Raw genomic sequence first — 10655 nt, 5'->3', positions numbered from 1 at the left:
ATGGAGAACACGTTATACATACAGGTGAAGCTCTTTGTCTACCCTGCTTCCAATACTGGTGGCCAACAGGACCCTCACGAACTCAGGGGTGACTCCACAGACCTCCACAGCGGGCCGAATCCCGACCCCATAGACCTCTAGTTACCAACCTGGAGGAAGACCAGACGTCTGACAAGCTCTTAGAATTTATTGATGTCTAGGTTGCAACTCTACCATTTACACTGGATATCTCAAATAGAGTCTTGGTTGGTTTAAGTCCTTGGGATCTTAAGGAAGATAAACTCTAAGAAACTGCCTACTTGTTTATGGATATTCTAAACTGCTTTTAAAAAACAAGATATCACAGCGTTATTACTTAGGTACATATCTGCTAGATCAATATTAGTAAATAGTAGGTACCTAGGTACCAAGGTAGTTACGTGAATTCAGATTTATCTGCTATATATTTACCTGCATAGTAGGTGGGTAGGTATTTATTAGGTATTTAAGGGAGTCTTATAAAGGAATAAATGACTAAACTCACTAACGTACCTTGTACCTACCCCTATATACTAGGTAACGTTCTAATTTAAACAGAATTGTCTATCTTATTCCATATTTGTTGACAGCGAGGTTATGGTTTCTATGTACTTGTGTACTACCCACTAAAAAGACCGTATTATACCCCTTTAAGCCTAGGCGTATAGGAATCGTTGTTTAAATGGATGTGGTGGCGAAATAGGAGGTATTTTCTAGGTTAACTAGATCTTGCTAAGAAAGGTCTGGACAATTCGGGGTATGTTATTTCCACGAAATCGACATCTGACCTTATCCTGCTTAGACGTCACCTCATCTTAGTGCTTAAAGAACACAAATTTTGGTTTTTAAGCTAAAATGACGGCCCGGGCACTTAGTGTCGTCGATAGGGCTGGATATTGTAGGAATGACTCGTTAAAGCTTTATAACTAGCAGCTAGGAAAAAATTGAAGTAAAGTTACGGTCAGAGTGATGATCAATGTGGCCATGAGTATAACTATTGTAATAATGAAATAAAAGAAATAATTAGGTAGGTACCTACCTCCTAGTAGGTAGAATTTGTTGGAGAATTAAGTGGTATTAGAAATGTACCTAATTTATTATCATGATAGCAACACGAATGGCTTTCCTGGATTTAAATTACTAGATTATTTACTTGGGATACTCACAAATTTTAATTTGAAGTTCGCTTCGTCTATCACGATGAAGTTGTCTTTAGTTGTATGTCAGGCCTTTGTGGTTGTAATCATACCATCGCCTGTGATTGAACCACGCCAAGGTATTGACACTTCGCTTGCTGACTCTGCGCCAACACCAACCAATGCTTCTATACCTATTGGACCTACTGCTGATTCAACTACATACGATTTGAGTAAAGCCACGGCATCTGCTACTGCAAGTCCCTTGCCTGTGGGAACCGCACCAATTAAACGACGATATCTAACGGCCCGTCAGACGGCGTGCCAACCTCTTCCTACTGGAGCTGGACCTATGCCGACCCCTGATACTGATGGTAGCTTCCTTAACTACAGTACATTCTCAACTAATGCCAGTCAAGCTTCTACTCCGTCTGGCTACAATAAAACTTATGTGAACCTACATGCGAGAAGCGAGTCCTACGGGTATCTTGGCTTCAACGCCATCGATTCATATGATACCCAAAACTGTGCCAGCCAGTGTAGTACAATCTGGCGCGGATGCCAAGGTTTCAATATCTTCTTCGAGAGGGACCCTTCTATTGAACCAGGGCCGAATTGCACAAATCCATCTTCAACAACCACCATTAAATGTATTTTCTGGGGCGGTCTAGTCTCAGCAGAGACAGCTAGCAATACAGGTCAGTATATAGCTGACTTCCATGTCGTCATCGCGGGATCCAATGGCTATATGAAAAACGCTATTCCTCCTGTGCCCGGTTATGATGGAGAAGCGACTGGAAACAACACAATTGATGTGCCAGGGCCTGACCTTGGCGAACCATCTGTAACTACAACAGCTACCACATCTACTAATAGTACAACCTCCACTTCATCCACGGCAAGCCCGACATCTGGCTCTAGCTCAGTCACTGCTTCGACTTCGTCTACGGGAAGTGCAACCACGACAGTTACTACGAGCAGTACCACCACCTCTTCTCCTACTACAAGCAGCACAACTCCCCCGGGCGCAGGTCCCGGAACAGGGACTTACATCGGATCTAAGATATTTACGAACACCTATTTCGACCCAGCTCTCTGTGCCGCGGCATGTGATTCCCAGAATCAGAATAATTGGTCCCACCCTCCTAGCCGAGGTCAACCACAGATTTGCCGATTCTTCACAACATACTTGTTGTACAAGAATGGTCAGCCTATCGGGCAGTATTGTGCCCTATACACGCAGTACTATTCCAGCTCCTATGCTACCAACAGCGTAAGCACCTTGAAACCCTTGTCACTTTTTAGTCCTAATTTATCCCGATAGGGTACACAAAGTGGAGGGAACAGTCTTGATGTTCGCCATGCTTATTCGTACAGAAATACGAAGGTATAGGTAATTAAGTTCTCGATGGTATTCGTTGGTTGGGTTTACGTTAGTAGGTAATTGTTTCAACCAGATACGACGAAATAAAAGTTCTAATATGAAATGAGACCTACCTACTAGGTACCTAGGTAGGTAGGTTCCTATTAATGGTAAGGTGTCAGAAGTTACCAGACCGAACTTCTCATCTTATAAATAATAGCAATGGTTTATGTTACGTTGTAGGTAGGGGCTTAAATTATATAATCCTTACCCCTTTACGGTGCGGATTCACTACTAGGCGGCTTAGTAATCATTGTAGTTATAAAAGGGGGCTAACTTTGGTAGGTATGTATTAAATGAGCGGGATAAAAGACTATCTATCGAGGAACTCTAAAGGAGAGTCGAGGTATTATAAAATATGGTTTGCGGAAAAGGAACATATGAAAAACAAGAATAATTATCATTAGGTTACATTGTATCGTGGCTGGTGCTGATGTATCGGTGAAGGGGTGGAAGGTTGTCGCGGCTAGATGCTAGGCTTCAGTTTTATGTGTTGAATTGAATTGACGCAGATCGGATATAGCGCATTTAAGGCTGCTATATATGTTAAAGGATTTTGCACTAGTGGTGATTATAACGGACCATGTTTAAGCGGCACAAAAATATGGATACAGTTAGTTATGTTTTCCCTTACGAGATGCAGACTTCTTAAGGTATAGACCATGATTTCGTCGTTTTTGATTCGTTGTGGACGTTTATAATAGATGTTGGCGAGGCAGTGTAAAAAAGAGCCAAGAGCTACGCGTCAAGGAATATAAATCGTAAGGCTGATTTTAACGGAGACTATAACCGGGATTTCGGCTTGTTGGCGCTATGGCCATATGGGTACGCTTATGCAATATCCCCTGACTGAAGATTGCACCGCCTCTTGCGTCGTATTTTTGACCTCTGTCCTCTGCGGGGGCTAGCCTATGCTCGGAATATGAGAAGTTGTGAGTCGGATTTTTTGCTGCCTGTTCTAAAAGCCGACCGACATCCATGGTTCACACTGATCTCGTTACTACCTGCCAGGTATATTACTTAATTCGTCAACTACCTAATACGAACACCCTTGATAGGAGGACCTGGAAATCGTATGCAGCAAATCAGAATTCAACATACTTCACTCTTGGCACACATATGTAGTCTGCATTTCTAATTGATGTCTTATTAATATTTTACTCTATCACCTGCCAATCATCCAACTGCCATCGATCAACTACCGAGAACTGTGCATCCGTGTATAATCTATCTAAATTCCGTGCAAGCCCTTCTAGATTGTAGAAATTGGCGATCGCGGTCGAGAAAAAGTACAAGTATATTCACACCTTAGGGGTTAACTTCCTATTCCCGATGTCGTCAAGCGCACCGAGTTGGCCCGGTGTACGTCCCGTTAAGACATGCACGGAATGCAAACAGTCGAAGGTAAAGATTGCCGCTTTTCGCATATCGGAGCTCCGCTAATAGTTCGCTAGCTTCGGTGCGATTCAAAGGACATGTTCCCAAATCCTTGTTCTAGGTGTCAGGCAAGAAAACTGACTTGTACGGTTGACCCGTCTTTTCGGAGGACACCGGCTCGAAAGTGCGTTTCGAAACTTCCATCACACGGAGTTTCCGCCATTGGCAATATCTCCTTGGTCTAGTGACTAATTGAAGCGAACAGGCGTCTTGAAGCCATGTCAAGGGAGCTGCGAGAACTTCGTGATCAAAGAATATCGAATTCTCGTGCAGGCTCCACTACGAGCCCGGACCCAGAATCTACTCGTTCGCAAGACTCGTCTTGTAATACATCGCAGCCATCCGCTGCTATTCTACTAGAAGATTTCGAGCTATTGGGATTGGAAACCTTTGAGCTTGGTGGTGTCACGATAGATAAGCAATCCGTGGTTGAGATGTTCAAGCTGTGAGTATTTGATCTGAATAGTCGATGATCTTCGGCTGACTGATTCCTTGTCACAAAAGATTCACCACACTCTTTCATCCACATCTTCCAATATTAGGACCAATATCACTTAAGAATATTCACCATTCCCATTCCTTCCTCTTCTGGACGATCATAATCATTGTTGCGCTACGTGCGCCTTTGCCAACAGACGAAAATCTATTCAACAGACTCCATGACCCGTATATGGTAATGCTTAGCACTGAGATTCTACAAGCACCGATGCCGCTAAGCAAGATTCAAGCCATCTTGTTCCTTTGCGTATGGCCGATGCCCGTATTACATCAAAGGGATGACCCAAGTTGGCTCTATTGTGGGATCGCCGTGAACGCTGCTCTTTATATGAGCCTTCATCGATCGACTCCAAAATCAGGTATTACTCCTTCATTGTATAGTGTCGGCGTTATATCTGGTAGCCCTCGCGAGAGAACAAACACGTGGCTTGGCTGCTTCTACGTCAGCACCTCGTAAGATATTTCGTATACCCCTTATACATAGTAGATCAACTGCTAAGGATTCTACGCAGTCTCAGCATGCACCTCGGTCTCCCACCGATGATCAATACTCCATCTGACCTCGCATCGGTTCGTGCGATTCTCGGTGAACATGGCATACCAAAAGAATTTGCTCTCCAGATTCGGATACTCCTTATCATGGCAGGTTTCGGCAATGTCCTTGCACATAACTCAAATGATGGCGTAGTTGACTCCTCGGTCACTCAGCTTCTTGATGGTGAACTCGACACCCTTAGGATTACATATCCTGAGGGATGGTCAAGCACGACTGACTATGCGGTTATGGTCGTCAAAATGCACGTTTATACCCTGGTAATAACACGGTCCAGATCCGGTGCTAGTTCTAAGGACATACTACTTAAGCTGGGCCTAGCGGCCTCCCTTCGAATTATCCACCTGGCAAATTTGAGATTTCACGAAAGGCCGGATAAGTCCCAAACCATGTCTACGGTAGAGCGCGAAAGGACTTTGCCAAAGGATTACTTCAGGGCACTTGCTTTTGCGACAATATTCCTGCTCAGATACTTCGGTCTGAACAATGGTAATAGTAGTGCGGAGGAACAACAGCTAGCGGCGAACCATGTGATCATGTCGCATACTATTTTTAAAACTATAACGAAGCACGCTCGAGATGAATACGACAGAGTTGCAAGTCTCTTTGAAACGCTTTGCAAGCAAGCACCTGCTCCCCCAGATGCGGGCAAATCCAGTGTCACTGGTCGAATGGGGGTATCTATCTTACTGGACGCGATCAACGCTGCTCGGGAAATACGAGGGTTTCCCATTGAAATGCCAGAACCGGAGGCTCCAAATATAGCTGAAAGCTTAGTAGGGCCTAGTACTATCCCGCACGCGGACGTTTTCGACGCCACCTCTCAATTAGTAGAGCCGTGGCAGTCAGATCTCGCATTTGCGAACATGTTTTGGGGAGACCCTACATGGGATGTCTACAACATGTCCACAGATACTCCCCAGTACCACCCAGGCCCAGGGTTATAATTATGTATTATTGTATATAGAGAACATAAATCACGAGCACATAGACGAGACAACCATCGGTCATCTGCATCAATTTTTAGGACACCCCCTTTTTCAGCGGGGTGGGGTGGGGGTGGTGCAGGGTACAGGGTGCACCCCACTAAATACCATTGAATTTCTAGGGAGTGAGTTAAAACGATTTCGCACTCTATTCATCATGGGAAAAGAAAATTGCTATTATCTCTTTCGTTAATCTATACCTGCCAGGTAGGTACCTACCTAGAAGACTATTATATAAGAAAACCCCAATCCTCATAACCCTTTTAATACCTACCTATCTAAACATACCAGTACACAAAATACAAGAGCTCTCGCACTTCCTTTAACAAACCTAGATCTAAACAAGGACCGCAACTAATTCCTCCGGCAGTTTCAAGTTCACCAGCGCAAGGTGCTGCTGGGACCCATGAACATCATTCTCCATGAAGCTCCCTCCCGGCATACGTTTACCGCCTCGGATGCGCGGGATCGTAGCCTTGAACGCTTGAGCCGGGTCGAAAAACCCGCACCAGACGATGTCGCTCTCGGCCAGGTTATAAGCGTTCGCAATAGTCTTCACAGATAACATGCCCGAATCTTTCACTTTCATATATGTATCTCTCGATTCAAAGATGAGATCGAAAGTGATCTCGTATGGTCCTGCGTTCTTTGATCGGACCACTTTGGCCAGATCGCCGAGGGATGCGGGCTTATTGCGCCCGTTCATCTTTGCGCCATTGCTGATAGTAGTGGTGGCTGCACTCTTGACCCCATTCGACGTCGTGCCGTTGACATGTTCATTGGTGATGGATATTGGGGAGGATTTTAAGGATTTATCTCCCTTGCCTATCACGGAGATAGATTGCGTGAACAACTTTTTCCGTTGCTCGGAGATGCCATTGCCGTTTACTTCCTTACGGTTAGGGACTGTAAGATGATTATCTAGGCATAAGCCCTCCTCGCCATCTACAAGGTCCATGAGATGGTACATGGAGAACTTTGAGCATGGTCCTAGTTCGATGACAGACTTCCCACCAATACCGAATGCAAAATTGCCTGAAGTGGCTTTCTGCCCTGGATAGCTTCCGTGCTTGAAAAGGTCAGTATCCACACACGGCACGTTGTACGTATTTCTTTACTTACAATTGCAGCAATTCTAGCCGTAGCCGCTATGCTGGTCGCTAGTTCTTGAGTCGGTGCCAGTGCCTCGCCAATGATGAATATCTCCTTCGACGGGTTTGCGGAGTCATTTTCGTCTTGCTTGCCGTAAGTGTGAAAGTCAAGTTCCCATTTCTCTGAGATCTGACTGTGCTGATCAGCAGCATAGCCTTTCACGATATTAATCAATGAGTCTAGCTGTTCAATCAGGATTGCTACTGTAGTATTAGCATCTATAATAATCAAGGCGAGCGAAGTCTGTTGGGGGTCTTACGGTCTCGGAAGCTTCCCATGAACATTGATCGGAAACCGACTATACTTCCAGCCTCCAGTTTTATTTGGTAGGGAAGACCGCTCCCTTTGGAGAAGTGAAACACGCTGCCACGCACTCTGATAGATCTCTGATCCGGAAGCTGTTCATATGTGGCGGCGTTTAAATCGAAATATCCACCCGGGCCATGGAGGATATCAGGGCGTGATTTCTCATACATTGTATGCGCGGCTACTGACACTGGCGTGCAGCGAGCTGTTGGTGTTAGAGGAGATATAGTGAATCCTCCATCTTTGAAAACGGTTGCGGTGGCGCCGTGAGATTTTGGTTCGGCGCAAGTCCCTCCGCATTCTAAGATCTTGCCCATGTGTGTGAACCCCCCGAATTGACGTTGCACTTCGGGAGAGTTCCAGTCATTCACATCTAGTCCGGACAAGTAAGAGCAGTAGGCAACGTACGGAGCCGGGTCGTAGGCCCGACCACCGACGATAACATCAAAGTCCGGGGTCGCTTTCATTGCATCGATAAATGGCTCTGGCCCCATCTGCGCGACAGCACGAGTTGATGCTTCGATATCCTCTTCCGTCATCGGGGGAACGCATGCACCACATCCGCTTATTTTCCCCGCATTGAGACGCTCTCTAATGACCTCCTTATCGATGTTGGAGAATATGGCTAAAGTTTTAAAGGAATATTCTTCGTTTCCCTTTTCGGCAGCAATTTCTTCAATAACTTCCACTATCTCTCGAACGTGTTCGTCGATCCCGTCTCCACCGGCAGAGCTGAAAATCAGGGGGACGTGAAACTGATGGACGAGCTTCAGGAGTTTTCTTAGATCTCGGACGTATGCTGTCCGCGGCGATCCCATTTTCCCTTCGGCTAGCCTATCCGGACCGCTATCTGTTGAACCGGAGTCGAGGATCATAGCCGTTGGGATGCCGGTTGCGACGTAGAATCTGAGAGCAGCGGTAGTTTCGTCCTCCTGGAGCCCGTAGCCGAGCATACCCACGGGAGTGACGATATGACATAAGGGGGCTAACGACGCGTCAGCGTCGGTCGTGGTGTTATTGATTGCAATAGGCATGATGAGAATTTGGTGAATTAAAGTATAAATGATTATTGCAAGAAGTTAGATTTCTATCTATGGAGAGATGAAAGATTGAATATGACTGTGAAGGGATAATAAGAACATGTAACTCAGGACGTACTTATTCTTATCATAAGGAGGCGCGGTGTTGTTCGAGATGTCCGAAATCTGATCAAGTTCCGAGTCGACGTCACCAATGGTAAGCAACGATATGACCAGGACCTCCGAACCTTGCATTTCGCACCGCGCACTGCCTCTCTGTGTCGTTCGCTTGGCTCGGCCGTCGGACAGAGCCATCCTCTCCGCTGCTGTCCATTGCAATACATTGTGGCCGACCAACCGAAATTCGCATTTCGGCCGAAGTTCGCTCTTGGGATCCGCATTTCGCTCCATGACATAATAACAGGTAGGTACCAGGTGCCTACCTAGGTAAGGCACCTAAAGAATCGCGAGGAATATCTTAAACGACGCGGGGTCTTCAGTAAAGTTGTTTCAAAGACGGCGATAAACGTATAACGTAAACTCCATAGAAGGTAGGTAGGTAGTAGGTACCTAGATACACTGGGTTAGGGTTAAGATCAGGGTTGGGGTTAGAGTTGGGGTTAGAGTTGGGGGTTAGGGTTAAGCCACACTGCCCACCATGCTATGTCAGTTCATGTATTGTAGTGAACTTCCTATTCCCAGAATTCCGAAGGATCACGATGGGAAATTTGAAGAGAGAGATGCGTACCTACCAATATAAACGATTCATTTTTACATATACCATAGCTGCGATAAGATTGTATAAGTAAAGGTTCAAGTTCGACTCTTATTAGGTCTGTCGGGTGTCCTTTCTTGTCTACCTACCTAGGTACCTAGGTAGTACCTTTTCCCACCATGCAGGTAGGTGCCCAAGACAAACCAATACCCAACGACGAACGTGCGGGTATCTTACCAGGCAGGCAAGACCTATCAACGTTATCGGTGATGCCCTGGATAATATCTCTCACGCTAGTCTCCGTCTCCTATCTTTCTTTGGCCACGGCCACCAACCTTCCAAAGGCGTATCATCGTAGACGGCATTAAACGAACTCTCCAGATCCCAGGTTTCGTATCCATATATATTCTTATTCTCGCCGACACTGAACGCGTATGTGTAACATATATTGTCTATAGAGATATTTTCTAGCCGTATGTCTGACAAATCCTTGATATCTCCAGCGTGGACCTGGAGGTGAGCGATCCATCGCGATGGGACTTGAAGGTCTCGAAGAAAGTAATGACGGGTATGAGTAAGGTCATATCCAAGGCAATACCTGTTTATAATCTTGTCCAGGATTGATTGGGGTTCGGGTAGTCTGTCCTTTAAATCCATATACCCATCCTCCCATTGAACATTATCTAATGACCAGTGTAGACCTTCGCGCATAAGCTGCGGGACGTTGTCACACTTAAACTTGAGCCGGGCGAACCAGGTTTGTGGTCCAGGTCCAGTATCTCCATTAGGATGATATGGGGGTTCGGGACATAAACCTAGCTCTATTGTTTCTTCTGCCTGGCTCTCGAAGTAGAACTTCCCATTTGTTGCTGGTGGTGGTATCGGAAGACCGGTATTTCCCAGGCCTGCATGGAAATTGTCATAGGCGGGAGGTGCCACTCGGTCCACCTGAGGTCGAGCTGTCGTATTTGGACCCTGTTCAGGATCCTGTTCTGAATCCATACTCTTTTAAGTCGCGGTATCCCACTATGGTAAAAAATGTGATTGTTGTGTTGCAGGTGTTATGTAGGTATTTATCTTGTTGGGAAGAGCATGGAGCAGATTAAGGGTAAGTTAGAAAACGCCTACTCTTTCATTTTACTACAAGGTTTTTAGATAGATAGGTACCTATATAGGTACCTAAGCATGAGCCGGAGAAAGCTCTCTATAAGGTATCTAAGTACTTACTAGATAGATACCTACCGACCTTTTCATGCAGTCATGAACTAAAATATTATACTCGATGCGAAAGGTTTATTGTAAACTTAATAGACGCCACGGCAAGATAAGGACAGGGAAGTCCCACAAGAAACTACTTCGTTGCCCTCTTCTTAGAGATTTCACAATGACTTTCGAAGAGTATCTGACAAAGT

General features: G+C 45.5%; 4 protein-coding genes across 4 annotated transcripts; 2 read left to right on the top strand and 2 right to left on the bottom strand.

Moving 5' to 3' along the window:
- On the top strand, positions 1-2547 carry GGS22DRAFT_199667 (uncharacterized protein; the record flags this gene model as incomplete). Its single annotated transcript, XM_047966321.1, has 3 exons — positions 1-24; positions 1246-2427; positions 2479-2547. 3 exons carry the CDS (start codon positions 1-3, stop codon positions 2545-2547), a joined length of 1275 nt encoding a protein of 424 aa, XP_047820216.1.
- Positions 2548-3672: 1125 nt separating this feature from the next.
- Positions 3673-6160, top strand: GGS22DRAFT_199665 (uncharacterized protein). The gene is made up of 5 exons (XM_047966320.1): positions 3673-3981; positions 4032-4138; positions 4220-4459; positions 4519-4965; positions 5025-6160. Exons 1-5 carry the CDS (start codon positions 3910-3912, stop codon positions 6010-6012), a joined length of 1854 nt encoding a protein of 617 aa, XP_047820215.1. The 5' UTR covers positions 3673-3909; the 3' UTR covers positions 6013-6160.
- Positions 6161-6348: 188 nt separating this feature from the next.
- On the bottom strand, positions 6349-8642 carry GGS22DRAFT_128125 (uncharacterized protein). The gene is made up of 3 exons (XM_047958389.1): positions 7463-8642; positions 7174-7403; positions 6349-7120 (listed from the first exon to the last, which is right to left on the bottom strand). The coding sequence occupies exons 1-3, from the start codon at positions 8541-8543 to the stop codon at positions 6389-6391; spliced, it is 2043 nt and encodes a 680-aa protein (XP_047820214.1). The 5' UTR covers positions 8544-8642; the 3' UTR covers positions 6349-6388.
- An 872-nt stretch (positions 8643-9514) lies between these two features.
- On the bottom strand, positions 9515-10390 carry GGS22DRAFT_199651 (uncharacterized protein). Its single transcript, XM_047966319.1, has one exon. The coding sequence runs from the start codon at positions 10243-10245 to the stop codon at positions 9532-9534; it is 714 nt and encodes a 237-aa protein (XP_047820213.1). The 5' UTR covers positions 10246-10390; the 3' UTR covers positions 9515-9531.
- Positions 10391-10655: the final 265 nt, after the last annotated feature.

The sequence above is a fragment of the Annulohypoxylon maeteangense genome (genome assembly GCF_022496945.1).
Source record: "Annulohypoxylon maeteangense strain CBS 123835 unplaced genomic scaffold GGS22scaffold_6, whole genome shotgun sequence".
Lineage (NCBI taxonomy): Eukaryota > Fungi > Ascomycota > Sordariomycetes > Xylariales > Hypoxylaceae > Annulohypoxylon > Annulohypoxylon maeteangense.
The sequence above is the reverse complement of the archived record's forward strand: the minus strand, read 5'-3'. Positions and strand labels throughout refer to the sequence as shown.

Excerpts from the sequence above, each read along its gene's own strand:
- GGS22DRAFT_199665 (XM_047966320.1), top strand. The coding sequence starts at position 3,910 with ATGTCGTCAAGCGCACCGAGTTGGCCCGGTGTACGTCCCGTTAAGACA. Across the intron at positions 3,982-4,031 it reads CGGAATGCAAACAGTCGAAG|CTTCGGTGCGATTCAAAGGA; the intron begins GTAAAGATTGCC and ends ATAGTTCGCTAG. Across the intron at positions 4,460-4,518 it reads GTGGTTGAGATGTTCAAGCT|ATTCACCACACTCTTTCATC; the intron begins GTGAGTATTTGA and ends TTGTCACAAAAG.
- GGS22DRAFT_128125 (XM_047958389.1), bottom strand. The coding sequence starts at position 8,543 with ATGCCTATTGCAATCAATAACACCACGACCGACGCTGACGCGTCGTTA. Across the intron at positions 7,404-7,462 it reads CATGGGAAGCTTCCGAGACC|CAATCCTGATTGAACAGCTA; the intron begins GTAAGACCCCCA and ends ATACTACAGTAG. Across the intron at positions 7,121-7,173 it reads CGGCTAGAATTGCTGCAATT|CACGGAAGCTATCCAGGGCA; the intron begins GTAAGTAAAGAA and ends GACCTTTTCAAG.
- GGS22DRAFT_199651 (XM_047966319.1), bottom strand. The coding sequence starts at position 10,245 with ATGGATTCAGAACAGGATCCTGAACAGGGTCCAAATACGACAGCTCGA.